This window comes from Manis pentadactyla, chromosome 1, assembly GCF_030020395.1.
Source record: "Manis pentadactyla isolate mManPen7 chromosome 1, mManPen7.hap1, whole genome shotgun sequence".
Taxonomy (NCBI): Eukaryota; Metazoa; Chordata; class Mammalia; order Pholidota; family Manidae; genus Manis; species Manis pentadactyla.
This window is the reverse complement of record NC_080019.1, coordinates 181,493,316-181,517,426: the sequence shown is the minus strand read 5'-3', so window position 1 is coordinate 181,517,426 and position 24,111 is coordinate 181,493,316. Positions and strand designations below refer to the sequence as shown.

At 39.0% G+C, this 24,111-nt stretch overlaps 1 protein-coding gene across 1 annotated transcript in view; it reads left to right on the top strand.

Moving 5' to 3' along the window:
- Positions 1-24,111, top strand: part of UBXN7 (UBX domain protein 7) — a 78,498-nt gene that overhangs the window by 28,035 nt on the left and 26,352 nt on the right. Inside the window, exons 4-5 of the mRNA XM_036926317.2 lie at positions 142-207; positions 1,418-1,530. Of these exons, the coding sequence (XP_036782212.2) occupies positions 142-207; positions 1,418-1,530 (179 nt within the window). The remainder of the gene's footprint in view (positions 1-141; positions 208-1,417; positions 1,531-24,111) is intronic.

Here is a 24,111-nt window from a genome sequence, read left to right as displayed (position 1 = left end):
TTTTGAAGGAGGGCACCGTTATGAATCTGAGTGTTTAAAAATGAGAAATACATACAGATAAGGAAGTTTACAGAATTGTTTAAAAACTTAGGCTTAAATTTTTGTATCAATTCTTTTTTTTTTTTTTTTTTACCCCTAAAGCTCCTAAAAGACGACGGCCTGCACGCTCAATATTTGATGGTTTCCGGGACTTTCAAACTGAAACTAGTAGGTATCTATGAACCAGTTTATCATCTCTCTCTCTCTTCCTCCTTGTCTTTCTCCCTCCCCTCCTCTCCCTGTCCCACATATAAACCACAAATTGGAAGAGTACCCTACACAAGCACCCTATAGGTCAAGATCTTAATTTGTTAAATGTACTTTTTTTTAAAGAAAAAGGCAGTTAATATTAGGCCTAATTACTTTGAGAATCACTTAAAACGTGAAATTATGATTCAGTCTATGATTATTACTGATTTCTCCTTGAGCTGAATTATTCCAAATTGTAACGTATTTAGTGCTAGAAGAATAATAAGAGATGGAGATAATATAAGAAATCTGGTAATTTATGAACTTAAGCAGCTTTTGAATGATTACTTAAATGCTGGCTATATAATAAAATAAGAAACTGATTTCCCTCAAGATTGTAAAATCTTTCAAAGAAATGACCACAATGAAAATGGGTATTATAGGAGATTTAAAAAAATAGACAAGAAAAAGCAACACTACCAAAAACAGTCACTATTAATATTTTGGCTACAGTTGTTTGGAATTGGTTTTTCTCTTTATGAAATGAGAATCTATTAGAACAAGAATCTTGGCCTTATATTTTTAGAGGATTTAGTACCGATTAGCAGTGGAATCATAAAGTAAAGGACAATTATGTTTAGAGAATATATGAGACACTCTTGGACCATGCTTGATTTTGTATTGATTTGTAACGAGCTCATTGAAACACAGAGAGATCTTGTAACTTTGGAGAGAGTTGAAGGGTCATCAGGGAAGCCTGTGCCCTTCCAGGAGAAAGTGACAATTGTGGTCATTGCCAGAATCTTTAAAGATTGGGAATGTAGCTAGAAAGAACAGATAAATAAGGATCACTTTCAGAACTAGATAAATGGAAATAAAAGCTTCCTCCTATAATGAAGTTAGTTCTGAATATGTGAAGGAAATATTTTGGTGGGTGACTCTAATACAATTTTCTGCTGGATAGAGAGCACCACCATCTTAAGACTTCCTCTCCGCCCTGCTTTTTTTGTTTTGTTGTGTTTTGTGGGGGTTTTTTTTTTTGCAGAGTCAGCATTATATATTTATGTTTGCATTTGAAGTCAGCATGTCTTTCAGGAATTCTTGCTGATGATATATGTTTTTTATGTTGTCAGATTCACGACTTTTATTTTATGGCTAATTTAAATTTTCTCATCCTCCTGTGTTGCAGTTCGACAAGAACAGGAATTAAGAAATGGAGGAGCAATAGATAAGAAACTAACTACCCTTGCAGATCTATTCCGGCCACCCATTGATTTAATGCATAAAGGCAGCTTTGAAACAGTAAGTTGTTGGAGATTCTAAGCCTTAGCTATGAATTCTTTTGCATTTTTAATGCCAGTTTTTTCTAAGAGCAAAAAAAAAAAAAGTTTTCAGAAGGAACAGAACATCAGTAGACTTATAGACACTGAGAAGTGACTAGTGGTTACAAAGGGGGAAGACTTGGGGTGGGTACAGTGGGGGGAAGGGGATAAAGGGGCATTTGAAATCACAATATGTTGATCATGAGTACTGTTGAACCACTGTGATACACATTTGAAACCAACATGAGATTGTATATTAAGGGCACTTTAATAAAAATAAAATGGGTTTTCAACATACAGAGAATTGGCATTTCAGTAAGTATGATATAAGTATGAGATACTTAAAAGGTTGCACTGATTTATATTTCTACCAGCAGTATATGAAATTGCTTGATAAAATCCTTTTATTAGCCTTGTGTGGTATTGCTTTAGAATCTTTGCCATTTCAATATATATTTATTTATCTTTTTTTAGTTCATGTATCTTTGATTACTACTGCGAATAGTGTGTACGTGTGTTTAGCCATTTGTGGATTGTTTGTTAGGTATCTTTTGCCCATATTTCTATGGGGATCCTAGTGTGTTTTAAAAAATATGTTTCTGTAGTTACAGAATACCTTCTCCCTCTGTTCTTGGTTTAACTTTGCTAAAGCCAAAGAAAAACTCTCCGGAGCAGATTTATTTGATAGTCTGCTAAACTGCAAGCTTAATGAGGGTAGGGGAAACATGTTTCATTTTATTTTGGTAATCCTTGGGACACAGTCTGTGGAATTTAATAAGAACATAGTATTTGTTCAATAAATGAATTGAGTTAGGATTTTAAAAATTCTTTTCTTGAGTGCTCAAAACAGTTTGCTTTTGTGTGTTGATTAGCACGTTAATGATCTTTGCATAAATTTCCATGTATTTACACAGATGTAAATGACTTAAATTTCAGGTAAGTCTTATCTGTTGGGATAAAGTAGACCCAAAATGATATTAGTAGTTACATATTTGAAAGTGAATTATGACTGTCAAAAAATTTTATCCCTTGACATATCCTTATCCTAGGCTACATGAAATATTTAGGATAAGAAATGTATCTGTAATCTTTTTCAGAAAATAATAATTTTCTGAATTATAATACCTGAAAATATTTGGCTGCATGTAATGAAAAATCCAAACAATGGTAATTTGATCCAAAAAAGGTTTCTTTTTGTCATGTAGGTAAGTCTAGAGTTGAAGTAGTCTGTGGTGTTCATTCCTCAGATTAAAGATGTCAGGTTAGATGTTTCCTCAGTTTTCATCTTTCCCTCATGATCTTACTATGGCAACTGCCTATTTTTTCTGGTGTCCAGGCAGTTATATAACTGTCTTTTCTATTGTCCTGGTGATAATACAGCCAATGAGCGAGAATAGCAATATGAAAGACAAAAAGAATCTGAGTCTGTTTTGACAAAAAATATCTGTGTTGTCTGTTTTTATTAGCTTCTAAGTTGCTCTAAGGTGTAATGAAATAAACTCTGAGCTCGTTTAATTTGGTCACTGTGGGCTTGTAAAAAGCAGTTACTCTGCTGCTCGTCTATTGAGGGAAAATCTAAATATTTTTTGATACTGTCATCTGACTTGATTCATTTTGTTAAGTTATATCACCTTGTTTTCTTTATATTTCATGACTTGTTTGCAACAATATCATTTTTTCACTGATAATACTAAAGTTTATCATTTGCAAGTCTTTATATAACATACACATCCAGAAAAACTAGGCATTTCAATATGACTAAAGATATATCTGTTATCAAAACTGGGGAGGTCATATGCAAAGTTGTCATTGAAATTAAGTCATTGAAGCTTAGAGAGGTGAACATTAAAAATCAGAGGGACACTCTTTGGCTGTTCAGACAGGGCCATAGGTTTGGGCACCATATTAGATGTAGAGCTTAGCTATAGTTTTACAGATTCAGAAACTAGACTTTGTTAGTGTAATTAGATGTAGACCATGTTTGAGGGTTCTGGCTCATGCTAATCAAGAGACTGATTAATTCACTTGTTCTTCAGTAAATAATGTATCAAGGCCTTCTCTTGCAAGGCCTTGCTCTAGGTGATGAGGGCTGTTATTTGTTGGATAAATGTTTGACTTCCATGTGAGAGAGACCAGGAAGGAAATAAACAGTAGCTTAAAAAAGATAGAAGTCCAGGCTATTAGAGTGGTTCTGCCATATGAAGTTAATGGGAGTGCAGTATTTTATGTCTTGTTCTGCTGTTCCCTGGGTCTTGCTTGCCCTTGTCTATTCTATTTAAGATGGCTTACATAGGGTTTGCTTTTCAGTCACCATTAAGGAAGGAAGAAGCTGAGAAGAAAACTCCCTTTTCCCTTTAAAAAGCACAACTAGAAGTTGTACAAATCGCTTCTGCTCACATCCTATGACCACAGTTTTTGGCAATGTGGCCACACCAAGCTGCAAGAGACACTAGGAAATCCAGATAGTTAGCTTCATAGATTGACAGAATTTGAAGGTTCTGTAACTAAGAGGAAGAAGGGGAAAATGGGTGTTTGGTACCTGTAAACAGTTTGTGCCACAGGGAGATAGTGGTAAACAAACTATAGAAGTTCTTGCCATCACAGAGTTTATAATCTAGAGGGATATAGGCTATAAACAAAAAACAAAAACAATATATATACATAACATGCATTAGTGTATATATTTTTTATATACATTTATGTGTATGTGTGTGTGTGTGTATATGTGTATATATATATATATATATAGAGAGAGAGAGAGAGAGAGAGAAATTTCAGGTTATACTAGTTGCTGGGAGAAAGAATAAAATAAGGGAAAGGCATTTTTTCTGTTTTTTGGGAGGGCCACCAAGGTTCTTACATGCTTTTTCTTTTTTTATTTTGATATCATTAATGTACAATTACTTCAACAACATTATGGTTACTAGACTCCCCCATTACCAAGTCACCCCAACATACCCCATTATAGTCACTGTCCATCAGCATAGTAAGATGCTATAGAATCACTACTTCTCTTCTCTAAATATACTGCCTTTCCCATGTTCCCCCACTACATTATGTGTGCTATTGTAATGCCTCATTTTTCCCCTTATCCCTTCCTTCCCACCCACCCTCCCCAGCCCCTTTCCCTTTGGTAACTGTTAGTCCATAGTCCATTCTTGAGTTCTGTGAGTTTGCTGCTGTTTTCTTCCTTCAGTTTTTTCTTTGTTGTTATACTCCACAGATAAGTGAAATCATTAGATACTTGTCTTTCTCTGCCTGGATTACTTCACTGAGCATAATACCCTCTAGCTCCATCCATGTTGTTGCAAATGGTAGGATTTGTTTTCTTCTTATGGCTGAATAATATTCCATTTTGTATATGTACCACATCTTCTTTATCCATTCATCTACTGATGGACACTTAGGTTGCTTCCATTTCTTGGCTATTGTAAACAGTGCTGTGATAAACATAGGAGTGCATATATCTTTTTCAAACTGGGATGCTGCATTCTTAGGGTAAATTTCTAGCAGTGCAATCCCTGGGTCAAATGGTATTTCTATTTTTAGTTTTTTGAGGAACCTCCATACTGCTTTCCACAATGGTTGAACTAGTTTACATTCCCACCAGCAGTGTAGGAAGGTTACCCTTTCTCCACAACCTCGCCAACATTTGTTGTTGTTTGTCTTTTGGATGGTGGTCATCCTTACTGGTGTGAAGTGATATCTCATTGTGGTTTTAATTTGCATTTCTCTTACATGTAGCTGTCCAGTTTTGGCAACACCAGCTGTTGAAGAGGCTGTCATTTCCCCATTGTATAACCATGGCTCCTTTATCATATATTAATTGACCATATATGCTTGAGTTTATTATCTGGACTCTCTATTCTGTTCCACTGGTCTTTGTGCCAGTACCAAATTGTCTTGATTACTGTGGCTTTGTACTAGAACTTGAAGTCATGGAGCGTAATTCCATCTGCTTTCTTCTTCCTTCTCAGGATGCCTTTGGCTGTTTGGGGTCTTTTGTTTTTCCATATGAATTTTTGGATTGTATACTCTAATTCATTGAAAAATGCTGTAGAGATTGCATTGAATCTGTAGATTACTTTAGTCAGGATGGCCATTTTGACAATATTAATTCTTCTTAGTCAAGAGCATGGGATGAATTTCCATTTATCAGTGTCCTCTTTAATTTCTTTTAAGAGTGTCCCATAGTTTTCAGGGTATAGGTCTTTCACTTCCTTTGTTAGGTTTATTCCTAAGTATTTTGTTCTTTTTGATGCAATTGTGAATGGAATTGTTTCCCTGATTTCTCTTTCTGCTAGTTGATCGTTACTGTATAGGAATGCAACAGATTTCTTTGTATTAATTTTGTATCCTGCAACTTTGCTGAATTCAGATATTACATCTAGTAGTTTTGGAGTAGATTCCTTAGGGTTTTTTATGTACAATATCATGTCATCTGCAAACAGGGACAGTTTGACTTCTTCTTTACCAATCTGGATGCCTTTTATTTCTTTGTTTTGTCTAATTCCCATGGCTAGGACCTCCAGTACTATGTTGAATAACAGTGGGGAGAGTGGGCATCCCTGTCTTGTTCCCGATCTTAGGTGAAAAGCTTCAGGTTCTTGCTGTTAAGTATGATGTTGGCTGTGGGTTTGTCATATATGGCCTGTATTATGTTGAGGTACTTGCCATCTATACCCATTTTGTTGAGAGTTTTTATCATGAATTGGTGTTCTATTTTGTCAAATGCTTTTTCAGCATTTGTGGAGATGATCATATGGTTTTTGTCCTTTTTTTTGTTGATGTAGTGGATGATGTTGATAGATTTTCGAATGTTGTTCCGTCCTTGCATCCCTGGGATGAATCCCACTTGATCATGATGGGTGATCTTTTTGATATATTTTTGAATTCAGTTTGCTAGTATTTTGTTGAGTATTTTTGCATCTATGTTCATCAGGGATATTGGTCTGTAATTTTGTTTTTTTGTGGTCTCGTTGCCTGGCTTTGGTATTAGAGTGATGTTGGCCTTGTAGAATGACTTTGGGAGTATTCCCTCCTCTTCTACTTTTTGGAAAACTTTAAAGAGGATGGGTATTACGTCTTCCCTAAATGTTTGATAAAATTCAGCAGTGGAGAGGAGCCAAGATGGTGGCATGAGTAGGGCTGCGGAAGTCTCCTCCCAAAACCATATATCTTTTTTTTTTTTTTTTATTGAAGGGTAGTTGACAACAGCATTGCATTACATTAGTTTCAGGTGTACAACACAGCGACTCAACATTTATATACATGATATTTCTAGGTACCAGGTATCACCATACCAAGTTGTTACAATATTTTGACTATATTCCTTATGCTATACATTACATCCCGGTTACTTATTTATTTTACAATTGGAAGTGTGTTTATATATATATATATATATATATATATATATAGTGAGGGCATCTCTCATATTTATTGATCAAATAGTTGTTAACCACAACAAATCTCTGTATAGGGGGGTCAATACTCAATGCACAATCATTAATCCACCCCAAGCCCAATTTTCATCAGTCTCCAATCTTCTGATGCATAACGAACAAATTCTTACATGGAGTACAAATTCTTACATAGTGAATAAGTTACATGGTGAACAGTGCAAGGGCAGTCATCACAGAAGCTTTCGGTTTTGTTAATGCATTATGAACTATACACAGTCAGTTCAAATATGAATATTCATTTGATTTTTAAACCTGATTTATATGTGGATACCACATTTCTCTATTATTATTATTTTTAATAAAATGCTGAAGTGGTAGGTAGATACGAGATAAAGGTAGAAAACAGAGTTTAGTGTTGTAAGAGAGCAAATGTAGATGATCAGGTGTGTGCCTGTAGACTATGTGTTAATCCGCGCTAGACGAGGGCAATAAACATCCATGTATGCAGAAGATTTCTCTCAGAACATGAGGGGGGAGGTTCTAAGCCTCACCTCTGCTGCTCCCCATTTTCTCACCAGATGGCCCCCTGCGACTGTGCCTGTCTTAGGTTGTTCCTCCCTTGAGGAATCTTACCCGTCTCTGGCTAACCAGTCATCTTCCGGGGCCATACAGGGAAATGTTAAGTTGGTAAGTGAGAGAGAAGCCTTATCGTTTGAAAAGGTTAGCTTTTTACTTCTTTGCATATTTATGCCCTGTGGCTTCTATGCCCAGCATTTGTCTTGAGGTGTCTTTACCACTTGGAAGAATTATGATACTCGGTAAATTCGACATGTGGCACGAGTTCTATTTAAAGGTTGTGATTAGGTAGGAAGAAGAAAAGCTACAGAAGTAGCAGGCAGAAGAAAACCTGGGAAGATTGATTATTTCTTTGACATATCTTCTTGTAGAGTAACTTCAGCATGGATAGGTTTTAAACGACTAATTAAATTGCACACACACATTAACATAATAGGAATATAGTTACCTAACCAAAGCATACCTGTAATTACCAGCCATCTCCAGTGAAACCAAGAAAACCAGTTAGGCACCTTAGGCATTTGTGAAAACTTATCTATGATATGGTGGATATTGTCCGACTGAACTTAAACAGTCTGAGAGAATTCAGATAAACTAGAACACCCCATTCCTGGGGACTGTTCATATCCCATATGTTCTTTTAACGATAAATAGTCTGTGGTTGTAAGATTTTGGAGTGCTACAATTTGCACTTCTCCTAATTCTTGGTTGAGTTCCAACAGTATAGATCCAGTCCAATTTTTGTTTTACTGTATGCACAGGCCGGCTTAGATATCTCCTTCATCTTTCCCATGGCAAGTCCAGGAACTGGTGGGATGAGTGCATCTACACCTGTGACAGTGTGTGGATCTTTGTTGAAGTTTTTTTTTGTTTTGTTTTTTTTGTTTTTTTTGTTTTTTTTTTCTGATCATCTTCTGTCATGAGTCTTCCCGAGAGTGCTGATGTTGGAAGTTCTTTTTCATATCGTATCTTAGTTCATTTTCGGGGTAGCCAAATTAGGCTTTGATCCTCTGTATAAACACAAACAGACCCTTTGCCTACACTTTTATATGTCCTTTATATCATTGTGTAGAACTCATTAGAGGTCACCACATAGGAACTGCATTTTTTTTTTTTAATCATTAATCTACACTTACATGACGAATACTTTGTTTACTAGGCTCTCCCCTATACCAGGTCCCCCCTATATACTCCTTTACAGTCACTGTCCATCAGCGTAGCAACCTGTTGTAGAATCACTACTTGTCTTCTCTGTGTTGTACAGCCCTCCCCTTTCTCCCACCCCGCTATGGATGCTAATCTTAATACCCCCCCTACTTCTCCCCCCCTTATCCCTCCCTACCCACCCATCCTCCCCAGTCCCTTTCCCTTTGGTACCTGTTAGTCCATTCTTGAGTTCTGTGATTCTGCTGCTGTTTTGTTCCTTCAGTTTTTCCTTTGTTCTTATATTCCACAGATGAGTGAAATCATTTGGTATTTCTCTTTCTCTGCTTGGCTTGTTTCACTGAGCAAAATACCCTCCAGCTCCATCCATGTTGCTGCAAATGGTTGGATTTGCCCTTTTCTTATGGCTGAGTAGTATTCCATTGTGTATATGTACCACATCTTCTTTATCCATTCATCTATCGATGGACATTTAGGTTGCTTCCAATTCTTGGCTATTGTAAATAGTGCTGCGATAAACATAGGGGTGCACTGATCTTTCTCATACTTGATTGCTGCATTCTTAGGGTAAATTCCTAGGAGTGCAATTCCTGGGTCAAATGGTAAGTCTGTTTTGAGCATTTTGATGTACCTCCATACTGCTTTCCACAATGGTTGAACAAGTTTACATTCCCACCAGCAGTGTAGGAGGGTTCCCCTTTCTCCACAGCCTCGCCAACATTTGTTGTTGTTTGTCTTTTGGATGGCAGCCATCCTTACTGGTGTGAGGTGATACCTCATTGTAGTTTTAATTTGCATTTCTCTGATAATTAGCAATGTGGAGCATCTTTTCATGTGTCTGTTGGCCATCTGTATTTCTTTTTTGGAGAACCGTCTGTTCAGTTCCTTTGCCCATTTTTTAATTGGGTTATTTGTTTTTTGTTTGTTGAGGCGTGTGAGCTCTTTATATATTCTGGACGTCAAGCCTTTATCGGATGTGTCATTTTCAAAGATATTCTCCCATACTGTAGGGTTCCTTTTTGTTCTATTGATGGTGTCTTTTGCTGTACAGAAGCTTTTCAGCTTAATATAGTCCCACTTGTTCATTTTTGCTGTTGTTTTCCTTGCCCGGGGAGATATGTTCAAGAAGAGGTCACTCATGTTTATGTCTAAGAGGTTTGTGCCTATGTTTTCTTCCAAGAGTTTAATGGTTTCATGACTTACATTCAGGTCTTTGATCCATTTTGAGTTTACTTTTGTATATGGGGTTAGACGATGGTCCAGTTTCATTCTCCTACATGTAGCTGTCCAGTTTTGCCAGCACCATCTGTTGAAGAGACTGTCATTTCACCATTGTATGTCCATGGCTCCTTTATCAAATATTAATTGACCATATATGTCTGAGTTAATGTCTGGATTGTCTAGTCTGTTCCATTGGTCTGTGGCTCTGTTCTTGTGCCAGTACCAAATTGTCTTGATTACTGTGGCTTTATAATAGAGCTTGAAGTTGGGGAGTGAGATCCCCCCTACTTTATTCTTCTTTCTCAGGATTGCTTTGGCTATTCGGGGTCTTTGGTGGTTCCATATGAATTTTTGAATTATTTGTTCCAGTTCATTGAAGAATGTTGCTGGTAGTTTCATAGGGATTGCATCAAATCTGTATATTGCTTTGGGCAGGATGGCCATTTTGACGATATTAATTCTTCCTAGCCATGAGCATGGGATGCGTTTCCATCTGTTAGTGTCCCCTTTAATTTCTTTTAAGAGTGACTTGTAGTTTTCAGAATATAAGTGTTTCACTTCTTTGGTTAGGTTTATTCCTAGGTATTTTATTTTTTTTGATGCAATTGTGAATGGAGTTGTTTTCCTGATTTCTCTTTCTGTTGGTTCATTGTTGGTATATAGGAAAGCCACAGATTTCTGTGTGTTGATTTTGTATCCTGCAACTTTGCTGTATTCCGATATCAGTTCTAATAGTTCTGGGGTGGAGTCTTTAGGGTTTTTTATGTACAGTATCATGTCATCTGCAAATAGTGACAGTTTGACTTCTTCTTTGCCAATCTGGATTCCTTGTATTTTTTTGTTTTGTCTGATTGCCGTGGCTAGGACCTCTAGTACAATGTTAAATAACAGTGGGGAGAGTGGGCATCCCTGTCTAGTTCCCGATCTCAGCGGAAATGCTTTCAGCTTCTCGCTATTCAATATAATGTTGGCTGTGGGTTTTTCATAGATGGCCTTTATTATGTTGAGGTACTTGCCCTCTATTCCCATTTTGCTGAGAGTTTTTATCATGAATGGATGTTGAACTTTGTCAAATGCTTTTTCAGCATCTATGGAGATGATCATGTGGTTTTTTGTCTTTCTTTTTGTTGATGTGGTGGATGATATTGATGGACTTTCGAATGTTGTGCCATCCTTGCATCCCTGGGATGAATCCCACTTGGTCATGGTGTACGATGGTTTTGATGTATTTTTGAATTCGGTTTGCTAAATTTTTGCGTCTACGTTCATCAGGGATATTGGTCTGTAGTTTTCTTTTTTGGTGGGGTCTTTGCCTGGTTTTGGTATTAGGGTGATGTTAGCTTCATAGAATGAGTTTGGGAGTATCCCCTCCTCTTCTGTTTCTTGGAAAACTTTAAGGAGAATGGGTATTATGTCTTCCCTGTATGTCTGATAAAATTCCGAGGTAAATCCATCTGGCCCGGGGGTTTTGTTCTTTGGTAGTTTTTTGATTACCGCTTCAATTTCGTTGCTCGTAATTGGTCTGTTTAGATTTTCTGTTTCTTTTTGGGTCAGTCTTGGAAGGTTGTATTTTTCTAGGAAGTTGTCCATTTCTCCTAGGTTTCCCAGCTTGTTAGCATATAGGTTTTCATAGTAGTCTCTAATAATTCTTTGTATTTCTGCGGGATCTGTTGTGATTTTTCCTTTCTCATTTCTGATACTGTTGATTTGTGTTGACTCTCTTTTCCTCTTAATAAGTCTGGCTAGAGGCTTATCTATTTTGTTTATTTTCTCGAAGAACCAGCTCTTGGTTTCATTGATTTTTGCTATTGTTTTATTCTTCTCAATTTTATTTATTTCTTCTCTGATCTTTATTATGTCCCTCCTTCTGCTGACCTTAGGCCTCATTTGTTCTTCTTTTTCCAATTTTGATAGTTGTGACATTAGACCGTTCATTTGGGATTGCTCTTCCTTTTTTAAATATGCTTGGAGTGCTATATACTTTCCTCTTAAGACTGCTTTTGCTGCGTCCCACAGAAGTTGAGTCTTAGTGTTGTTGTTGTCATTTGTTTCCATATATTGCTGGATCTCCATTTTGATTTGGTCATTGATCCATTGATTATTTAGGAGCGTGTTGTTTAGCCTCCATGTGTTTGTGAGCCTTTTTGCTTTCTTTGAACAGTTTATTTCTAGTTTAATGCCTTTGTGGTCTGAAAAGTTGGTTGGTAGGATTTCAATCTTTTGGAATTTACTGAGGCTCTTTTTGTGTCCTAGTATGTGGTCTATTCTGGAGAATGTTCCATGTGCACTTGAGAAGAACGTGTATCCTGTTGCTTTTGGATGTAGAGTTCTGTAGATGTCTATTAGGTCCATCTGTTCTAGTGTGTTGTTCAGTGCCTCTGTGTCCTTACTTATTTTCTGTCTGGTGGATCTGTCCTTTGGAGTGAGTGGTGTGTTGAAGTCTCCTAGAATGAATGCATTGCATTCTATTTCCTCCTTTAGTTCTGTTAATATTTGTTTCAGGTATGTGGTGCTCCTGTATTGGGTGCATATATATTTATAATGGTTATATCCTCTTGATGGACTGAGCCCTTTATCATTATGTAATGTCCTTCTTTGTCTTTTGTTACTTTCTTTATTTTGAAGTCTGTTTTGTCTGATACCAGAATTGCAACACCTGCTTTCTTCTCTCTGTTGTTTGCTTGAAATATCTTTTTCCATCCCTTGACTTTAAGTCTGTGCGCGTCTTTGGGTTTGAGGTGAGTCTCTTGTAAGCAGCATATGGATGGATCTTGCTTTTTTATCCATTCTATTACTCTGTGTCTTTTGATTGGTGCATTCAGTCCATTTACATTTAGGGTGATTATTGAAAGGTATGAATTTATTGCCATTGCAGGCTTTAAGTTTGTGGTTACCAAAGGTTTAGGGTTAGCTTCTTTACTGTCTTACTGTCTAACTTAACTCGCTTGTTGAGCTATTATAAACACAATCTGATGATTCTTTATTTCTCTCCCTTCTTATTCCTCCTCCTCCCTTCTTCATATGTTGGGTGTTTTGTTGTGTGCTCTTTTTAGGAGTGCTCCCATCTAGAGCAGTCCCTGTAGGATGCCCTGTAGAGGTGGTTTGTGGGAGGCAAATTCCCTCAACTTTTGCTTGTCTGGGAATTGTTTAATCCCACCGTCACATTTGAATGATAGTCGTGCTGGATACAGTATCCTTGGTTCAAGGCCCTTCTGTTTCATTGCATTAAGTATATCATGCCATTCTCTTCTGGCCTGTAGGGTTTCTGTTGAGAAGTCTGATGATAGCCTGATGGGTTTTCCTTTGTAGGTAACCTTTTTTTTCTCTCTGGCTGCTTGTAATACTTTGTCCTTGTCTTTGATCTTTGCCATTTTAATTATTATGTGTCTTGGTGTTGCCCTCCTTGGATCCCTTGTCATGGGAGTTCTGTGTACCTCTGTCGTCTGAGAGGCCATTTCTTCCCCTAGTTTGGGGAAATTTTCAGCAATTATTTCTTCAAAGACATTTTCTATCCCCTTTTCTCTCTCTACTTCTTCTGGAATGCCTATGATTCTTATATTATTCCTTTTAGATTGATCACTCAGCTCTCTTAAAATTCTTTCATTCCTGGAGATCCTTTTATCTCTCTCTGCATCAGCTTCTCTGCGTTCCTGTTCTCTGTTTTCTAGTCCATTAATGGTCTCTTGCATCTCGTCCATTCTGTTTTGAAGTCCTTCCAGAGCTTGTTTTATTTCTGAATTCTCCTTCCTTAGTTCTTGCATATTTCTCTGCAAGTCCATCAGCATGGTTATGACTTTTGTTTTGAATTCTTTTTCAGGTAGACTGGCTAAATCTATCTCCCCAGATTCCTTCTCAGGGGAAGATGTAGCAGATGCTGAAGCTGTCTGGGTTAGTCTTGTCTGGATCATATTTTTTTGCCTTTTCATGTTGACAGGTGCTATTGACTGTCAGCTGGGAGGGCCAAAATTTTCACTTGCTACTGGCCTTTCTTTACTGGGGCAACTGCGACCCCTAGTGGCTTGTGTTGGGTAATTGCGTGTAGAGTGGGTCTTTGTGTCTTGCCTGGCCGGAAGGGAGAAATTTCCCTTTCTGTGGGCGGAATTTGTCTCAGGCTGCTTCTCTGCTTTCGCAGCGCCCGGTGGGGTAATGGATGGGGGGCCTGCTTGACTGTTTGCCTCCGTGAGGGGTCTCAGAGCTGTTGCCCAGGGGGTTAGTGCACCCGGTTTTCCCTGTAATTTCCAGCTGCTGTACTGTGACCTGGGTTGTTTCCGTCAAGCTGTTAAGTCCCTGTCCCTTTAAGACTTTCAAAAAGCCCCCGCTTTTCTTTGTCACAGGGGCATCAGCTTCAGCACCCGCTCAGAGGTCTTACTCCCTGTTCCCCCAGTATCCAGGGCCCCCTGGGCATGTACTGTGTCTGCGCTCTGGCCCGGATGGCTGGGGCTGGGTGTTCGGCAGTCCTGGGCTCCGTCTCCCTCCCGCTCTGCCTATTGTTCTCCCGCTGGGAGCTGGGGGGAGGGGCGCTCGGGTCCCGCCGGGCCGGGGCTTGTATCTTACCCCTTTCACCAGTCGCTGGGTTCTCGCTGGTGTAGCTGCAGTCTGGCCATTGTCCTGCTTCTTCTGGTCTCTCTTTTAGGGCTAGTTGTGTTTGTTGTATTTTCAAAAGTATATATGTTTTTGGGAGGAGATTCCCACTGTCCTACTCACGCCGCCATGTTGGCTCCGCCTCCCCATATATCTTTTTGAAAATACAACAAATACAGCTATTCCTAAAAGAGAGACCAGGAGATAACAGTACAACAGCCAGGCTACATCTACACCTGCGAGAACCCAGCACCTCATGAAGGGGGTAAGATATGAGCCACAGCCCGGCGGGACCCGAGCATGCCCCCAACCCCAGCTCCCTGGCGGAAGGAGAGGAGTCGGAGTGCGGTGGGAGTGGGAGCCTAGGACTACTAAATACCCAGCCCTAGTCATCCACACCGAAAGCAGAGACACACAGTGTGTGGTGTGCTGGATATTAGGGAAACAGAACAGTAAATCCTGTGAGCAGCCCCGCAGCTGGCACCCCTGGAAAAAAAGAAAAGTGAGTGCTCTGAAAGTCTTAAAGAGACAGGAGCCTCACAGCTGGACAGAAGCATCCCGGCACAGTCAGCCCAGCAGCTGGGAATCCCAGGGAACTCCAGGCGCCCTAACCCCCTGGGAGGCAGTGCAGCTCTGAGTCCCCTCACGACGATAAACAGCCTCCCACCCATTCCCCCTCCGGCATGGCCCCACCATAGTGGAGTAGCAGCGTGAGACTGGCGACGCCCACAGCAGCCACGGAGAACATCCTCCACAGCAGCACAGGCCAGACTCAGAAGCCCTGTCAGCACACAACTGCCCAGCACAAGCTGCCTAGGGGTCGCCGGTCTAACAGGAAGGGAAGGTGACAGGCAAGCAGGAAGGGACTTTGTTCTCCCAGCTGACACATGTGCCAACTGCCTGCAACTACCTCTATCGCCATGGAAAGGCAGAAGAATTTGATACAGACAAAAATAACCTAGACATCCCCTGAAAGGCAACCTGGGGAGTTAGATTTAACCAATCTTCCTGAAAAAGAATTCAAAATAAAGGTCACAACCATGCTGATGGAGCTGCAGAGAAAAATGCAAGAGCTAACGGATAAAGTTGGGAGGGAGAATACAGAAATAAAACAATCTCTGGAAGGACTTAAAAGCAGAATTGATGAGGTGCAAGAGGCCATTAATGGAATAGAAACCAGAGAACAGAAACACAGAGAAGCTGAGGCAGAGAGAGATAAAAGGATCTCCAGGAATGAAAGAATATTAAGAGAACCGTGTGACCAATCCACACAGAACAATATCCGCATTATAGGGGTACGAGAAGAAGAAGAAGAGAAAAAGGGACAGAAAGTGTAATTGAAGAAATAATTGCTGAAAACTTCCCCAAACTGGGGGAGGAAATAGTCGCTCAGACCATGGAAGCCCACAGAACTCCCAACAGAAGAGACCCAAGGAATACAACACCAAGACACATAATAATTGAAATGGCAAAGATCAAGGACAAGGACAGAGTATTAAAGGCAACCAGAGAGAGAAAAAAGGTCACCTACAAAGGAAAACCCATCAGGCTATAATCAGACTTCTCAACAGAAACCTTACAGGCCAGAAGAGAATGGCATGATATATTCAGTGCAACAACACAGAAGGGCCTTGAACCAAGGATACTGTATCCAGCACAATTATCATTTAAATATGAAGGAGGGATTAAACAATTCCCAGACAAGCAAAAGTTGAGGGAATTTGCCTCCCACAAACCACCTCTACAAGGTATTTTAGAGGGACTGATCTAGATGAAACACTCCTAAGAATAAATAGATGTCACCAGAGAAAATAAAATCACAGCAAAGAAAGCAGACCAACCAAATACTAAAGGCAAAAAATGAAATCAACTACCCACAAAAGCAGTCAAAGGAAACACAAAAGAGCACCAAATAAAAAACCTAACATATAAAGAATGGAGGAGGACGAATAAGAAGGGAGAGAAGTAAAGAATCATGAGACTGTGTTTATAATAGCTCAATAAGCAAGTTAAGTTAGACATTAAGATAGTAAAGAAGCTAACTTTGAACCTTTGGTAACCATGAATCTAAAGACTGCAATGGCAATAAGTACATATCTTTCAATAATCACCCTAAATGTAAATGGACTGAATGCACCAATCAAAAGACACAGAGTAATAGAATGGATAAAAAAGCAAGACCCATATATATGCTGCTTACAAGAGACACACCTCAAACCCAAGGACATGCACAGACTAAAAGTCAAGAGATGGAAAAAGATATTTCATGCAAACAACAGGGAGAAAAAAGCAGGTGTTGCAGTACTAGTATCAGACAAAATAGACTTCAAAACAAAGAAAGTAACAAGAGATAAAGGACATTACGTAATGATAAAGGGCTCAGTCCAACAAGAGGATATAACCATTATAAATATATATGCACGCAATACAGGAGCACCAACATATGTAAAACAAATACTAACAGAATTAAAGGAGGAAATAGAATGCAATGCATTCATTCTGGGAGACTTCAACACACCACTCACTCCAAAGGACAGATCCACCAGACAGAAAATAAGTAAGGACACAGAGGCACTGAACAACACACTATGACAGATGGACCTAATAGACATCTGTAGAACTCTACACCCAAAAGCAGCAGGATACACATTCTTCTCAAGTGCACATGGAACATTCTCCAGAATACACCACATACTAGGCCACAGAAAGAGCCTCAGTAAATTCAAAAAGATTGAAATTCTTCCAACCAACTTCTCAGACCACAAAGGTATAGAAGTAGAAATAAATTGTACAAAGAAATCAAAAAGGCTCATGAATACATGGAGGCTTAACAACATGCTCCTAAATAATCAATGGATCAACGACCAAATTAAAATAGAGATCAAGCAATATATGGAAACAAATGACAACAACAACACAAAGCTCCAACTTCCGTGGGACGCAGCCAAAGCAGTTTTAAGAGGAAAGTATATAGCAATCCAGGCATATTTAAAGAAGAAAGAACAATCCCAAATGAATAGTCTAATGTCACAATTACCGAAATTGGAAAAAGAAGAACAAAAGAGGCTTAAAGTCAGTAGAAGGAGGGACATAATAAAGATCAGAGAATAAATAAATAAAATTGAGAAGAATAAAGCAATAGAAAAAAATCAGTGCAACCAAGAGCTGCTTCTTTAACAAAAAATAAACAAAAGAGATAAGCCTCTAGCCAGACTTATTAAGAGAAAAAGAGAATCAACACACATCAACAGAATCAGAAACGAGAAAGGAGAAATCACAACAGACCCCACAGAAATACAATGAATTATTAGAGAATACTATGAAAACCTATATGCTAACAAGCTGGAAAACGTAGAAGAAATGGACAACTTCCTACAAAAATACAACCTTCTAAGACTGACCAAGGAAGAAACAGAAAATCTAAACAGACCAATTACCAGCAATGAAATTGAAGTGGTAATTTAAAAACTACCCAAGAGCAAAACCCCCAGGCCAGGTGAATTTATTGCGGAATTGTATCAGACATACAGAGAAGACATAATACCCATTCTCCTTTAAGTTTTCTAAAAGATAGAAGAGGAGAGAATACTCCCAAACTCATTCTATGAAGCCAGCATCACCCTAATACCAAAACCAGTCAAAGACCCCACCAAAAAAGAAAATTACAGACCAATATCCCTGATGAACATAGATGCAAAAATACTCAAGAAAATATTAGCAAACCAAATTAAAAAATACATCAAGAGGATCACACACCATGACCAAGTGGGATTCATCTCAGGGATGCAAGGATGGTACAACATTAGAAAATCCATCAACATCATCCACCACATCAACAAAAAGAAGGACAAAAACCACATGATGATCTCCATAGACACTGAAAAAGCATTCAACAAAATTCAACAACCATTCATGATGAAAACTCTCAACAAAATGAGCATAAAAGCAAGACCTCAACATAATAAAGGCCATATATGATAAACCCACAGCCAACATCATACTGAACAGCAAGAGGCTGAAAGCTTTCCCTCTAAGAACGGGAACAAGACAGGGATGCCCACTCTCCCCACTGTTATTCAACATAGTACTGGAGGTCCTAGCCATGGGAATTAGACAAAACAAAGAAATACAAGGAATCCAGATTAGTAAAGAAGAAGTCAAACTGTCACTATTTGCAGATGACATGATATTGTATGTAAAAATACCCTAAGGAATCCACTCCAAAACTACTAGATCTAATATCTGAATTCAGCAAAGTTGCAGGATACAAAATTAATACACAGAAACCTATGGCTTTCCTATACACTAACAATGAACTGACAGAAAGAGAATTCAGGGAAAAATTCCATTCCCAATTGCATCAAAAAGAATAAAATACCTTGGAATAAACCTAATCAAGGAAGTGAGAAACCTATACCCTGAAAACTACAATACACTCTTAAGAGAAATTAAAGAGGACACTAACAAATGGAAACTCATCACGTGCTCATGGATACGAAGAATTAATATTGTCAAAATGGCCATCCTGCCTAAAGCAATCTACAGATTCAATGCAATCCCTATCAAAATACCTACAACATTTTTCAATGAATTAGAGCAAACAATTCTGAAATTCATATGGAAAAACAAAAGACCGCAAATAACCAAAGCCATCCTGAGAAGGAAGAAGAAAGCAGGCGGAATTATGCTCCGTGTCGTCAAGTTCTAGTACAAAGCCACAGTAATCAAGACAATTTGGTACTGGCACAAGAACAGATCCATAGACCAGTGGAACAGAATAGAGAGTCCAGATATAAACTCAAGCATATATGGTCAATTAATATGATAAAGGAGCCATGGATATACAGTGGGGAAATGACAGCCTCTTCAACAGCTGATGTTGCCAAAACTGGACAGCTACATGTAAGAGAATGAAACTGGATCATTGTCTAACCCCATACACAAAAGTAAATTCGAAATGGATCAAAGACCTGAATGTAAGTCATGAAACCATAAAACTCTTAGAAAAAAACATTGGCAGAAATCTCTTGGACATACAAATGAGCGACTTCTTCATGAACATATCTCCCCGGGCAAGGGAAACAAAAGTAAAAATGAACAAGTGGAACTATATCAAACTGAAAAGCTTATGTACAGGAAATGACACCATCAATAGAAGAAAAAGGTATCCTACAGTATGGGAGAATATATTCATTAATGACAGATCCGATAAAGGGTTGACATCCAAAATATGTAAAGAGCTCACACACCTCAACAAATAGAAAGCAAATAATCCAATTAAAAAATGGGCAGAGGATCTGAACAGACAGTTCTCCAAAGAGGAAATTCAGATGACCAGCAGACACATGAAAAGATGCTGCACATCGCTAGTCATCAGAGAAATGCAAATTAAAACCACAATGAGATATCACTTCACACCAGTAAGGATGGCCACCATCCAAAAGACAAACAACAACAAATTTTGGCGAGTTTGTGGAGAAAGGGTAACCTTCCTACACTACTGGTGGGAATGTAAACTAGTTCAACCATTGTGGAAAGCAATATGGAGGTTCCTGTAAAAGCTCAAAATAGAAACACCATTTGACCCAGGAATTCCACTTCTAGGAATTTACCCTACGAATACAGCAGTCCAGTTTGAAAAAGACAGATGCACCCCTATGTTTATTGAAGCGCTATTTACAGTAGCCAAGAAATGGAAGCAACCTAAGTGTCCATCAGTAGATGAATTGATAAAGAAGATATGGTACATATACACAATGGAATATTTTTCAGCCATAAGAAGAAAACAAATTCTACCATTTGCAACAACATGGATGGAGCTAGAGGGTATTATGCTCAGTGAAATAAGCTAGGTGGAGAAAGACAAGTACCAAATGATTTCACTCATCTGTGGAGTATAAGAACAAAAGAAAAACTGAAGGAACAAAACAGCAGCAGAATCACAGAACCCAAGAATGGACTAACAGTTACCAAAGGGAAAGGGACTAGGAGGTTGGTTGGGAAGGGAGAGAGAAGGGTGGAGGAAAAAAGGGGACTTTATGTTTTGCATGTATAATGTGGTGGGAGGGCTGTGCAACAAAGAGAAGACAAGTAGTGACTCTACAGCATCTTACGCTGATGGACAGTGACTGTAATGGGGCTTGTGGTGGGGACTTGGTGAAGGGGGCAGCCTAGTAAACGTAGTGTTCCTCATGTAAGTGTAGATTAATGACACCAAAAAGAATATTCAGCAAACCATCTGGTCCAGGCGTTTTGTTCTTAGGTAGTTTTTTGATTACCAATTCAATTTCTTTGCTGGTAATTGGTCTATTTAGATTTTCTGTTTCTTTCTTTGTCAGCCTTGGAAGATTGTATTTTTCTAGAAATTATTCATTTCTTCTAGGTTATCCAGTTTGTTACCATATAATTCTTCATAGTATTCTCTCATAATTATTTGTATTTCTGTGTTGTCCGTAGTGTTTTTTTGTCTCATTTCTCATTTCTGATTCTGTTTATGTGTGTAGACTCTCTTTTTTTCTTGATAAGTCTGGCTAGGGGTTTATCTATTTTGTTGATTTTCTCAAATAACCAGCTTCTGCTTTCATTAATTCTTTCTATTCGTTTAGTCTTCTCAATTTTATTTATTTCTTCTTTAATCTTTATTTTGTCCCTCCTTCTACTGACTTTTAGCCTCATTTGCTCTTTCTTTTCTAGTTTCATTAATTGTGAATTTAGACTGTTCGTTTAGGATTGTTCTTCTTTACTGAGGTAGGCCTGTATTGCAATATATTTCCTTCTTAGCATGGCCTTCACTGTGCCCCACAGATTTTTGTGTTGTTGAATCATTGTTGTCATTTGTCTCCATATATTGCTTGATTTCTGTTTTTATTTGGTTATTGATCCACTGATTATTTAGGAGCATGTTATTAAGACTCCATGTGTTTGTGGGCTTTTTCGTGTCTTTTTGTAATTCATTTTTAGTTTCATACCTTTGTGATCTGTGAGGCTGGATGGTACAATTTCAGTGTTTTTTAATTTACTGAGGTTCTTTTTGTGGCCTAGTATATGATCTATTCTTGAAAATGTTCCATGTGCACTTGAGAAGAATGTGTATCCTGTTGCTTTTGAATGGAGTGTTCTGTAGATGTCTGTTAGTTCTATCTGTTCTAATACGTTGTTCCGTGCCTCTGTCTCTGTACTTATTTTCTGTCTGGTGGATCTATCCTTTGGAGTGAGTGGTGTGTTGAAGTCTCTTAAAATGAATGCCTTGCATTCTATTTCCCCTTTTAATTCTCTTAGTATTTGTTTCACATATGTAGGTGATTCCTGTGTTGGGTGCATACATATTTATAACAGTTATATCCTCTTGTTGGACTGACCCCTTTATCATTATGTAATGTCCTTCTTTGTCTCTGTTACTTTCTTTGTTTTGAAGTCTATTTTGTCTGATACAAGAACTGCAACTCCTGCTTTTTTCTCCCTTTTAGTTGCATGAAATATGTTTTTCCATCCCTTTACTTTCAGTCTGTGTATGTCTTTGGGTTTGAAGTGAGTGTCTTGTAGGCAGCATATAGATGGGTCTTGTTTTTCAATCCTTCAGTGACTATGTCTTTTGATTGGTGCATTCAGACCATTTGCATTTATGGTGATTATCAATAGGTATGTAGTTATTGCCATTGCAAGGTTTAGATTCATGGTTACCAAAGGTTCAAGGGTAATTCCCTTACTCTCTAACAGTCTAATTTAACTCACTTTGTGTGCTATTACAAACACAACCTAAAGGTTCTCTTTTTTTTTCTCCTCCTTTTTCTTCCTCATCCATTCTTTCTGTGTTATGAATCATATTGTGTTCTCTTTGTCTGTCCCTTGGATCCCATCTATTTAGCCTTAGGAATACTTCCATCTATAGGAGTCCCTCCAAAATGCCCTGTAGAGGTAGTTTATGGGAGGTAAATTCTCCCAACTTTTTCTTATCTGAAAATTGTTTAATCCCTCCTTCAAATTTAAATGATAACCTTGCCGGCTATAGTATTTTTGGTTCAAGGCCCTTCTGCTTCATTGCATTAAATATATCTTGCCACTACCTTTCGGCCTTTAAGGTTTCTGTTGAAAAGTCTGATGATAGCCTGATGGGTTTTCCTTTATATGTGATCTTTTTTCTCTCTCTAGGTTCTTTTAAAAGTCTGTCTTTATCCTTGATCTTTGCCATTTTAATTATTATATGTCTTGGTGTTGTCTTCCTTGGGTCCCTTGTGTTGGGAGATCTGTGCACCTCCATGACTTGAGAGACTATCTCCTTCCCCAGATTGGGGAAGTTTTCAGCAATTACCTCCTCAGTGACACTTTCTATCCCTTTTTCTCTCTCTTCTTCTTCTTGTACCCCTATAGCACGAATATTGTTCCATTTGGATTCATCACACAGTTCTCTCAATATTCTTTCATTCTTAGAGATTTTTTTTCTCTTTGTACCTCAGCTTCTTTGTATTCCTCTTCTGTAATTTCTATCCCATTTACGTCTCTTCTACTGCATCTAGTCTGCTTTTAAATCCCTCCATTGTATGTTTCATTTCAGATATGGAATTTCTTAATGATTGAATCTCTGACTTAAATTCGTTCCTGAGTTCTTGAATATTTTTCTGTACTTCCATCAGCATGTTTATGATTTTTATTTTGAACTCTCTTTCAGGCAGATTGGTGAGCTTAGTTTCATTTGACCCGTTTTCTGGGGTTTGTAAGATTTTGGTCTAAACAATGTTCTTTTGACGTTTCATATTTCTGTGTGGTGCCCACTAGTGCCCAGAAGCTCCAGTCTCTGGAGCTGCCCAGCCCCTAGAGTGAGGGTGGGGGTCGTAGGGGAGCAGAGCTAGTGCCTGTGGGGAGGAACGATCTGTTTCCTGATTCCCGTCTGGGGTGCCTGTCTCTGGTGTCAAGAGCCAGTGGGCGGAGCACACAGATGAAAGCCTCTGTGCTTTGCCTCTCTTGCTGTTGTTGGCGGGGCCTCCCTCTGGCTGGCTTGATGCCAGTACAGTGACTGCAGGTTTGTGAACTGGTGTTGGCAGGCCAGGAGGAAGGCGCAGCAGGCTGCGTGTCACAGTGGGGGGCCTCCGAGCTGAGTAGGCCACGAGGGGGATGGGGCGCCTGAAGCTCCTCAGTGTTCCCAACCAGCTGGACAGAGCACACCCAGACAACCTTGTCCAGCTCTCCCATCCCCTGCACAGCAAGCTCCGTGCAGACTCTGCTCCTTCAGCAGCCCTCTCGCTGCTAGGATGCCTCTCAGACCGCCTGCCTTTCCTTTGGCCCAGAGTGGCCGGATGTGGATCCCTTCCTCAACAAATGACCAGAATCTGTCTCTCTTATCACTCCACCTGTAGGTTGGATCACCACACAGTGTAGGTTTCTGCTCCCAAAGCAGACCTCCAGGGCTGGGTGCTTAGCAGTTCTAGGCTTCCACCCCCTCCTCTGCTCCATTTCTCTTCCTCATGCCAGTGAGCTGGGGTGGGGGAGGGCTTGGGTCCCGCCTGATTATGGCTTTCGTACATTACCCTGTTTCGTGAGGCCTGCCCTGTTCGAGAGGTCTGTATGCAGTCTGGTTCAACCTTCTTTCTTGTTGTTTTAGGGTTAGTTGTATCAGTTAA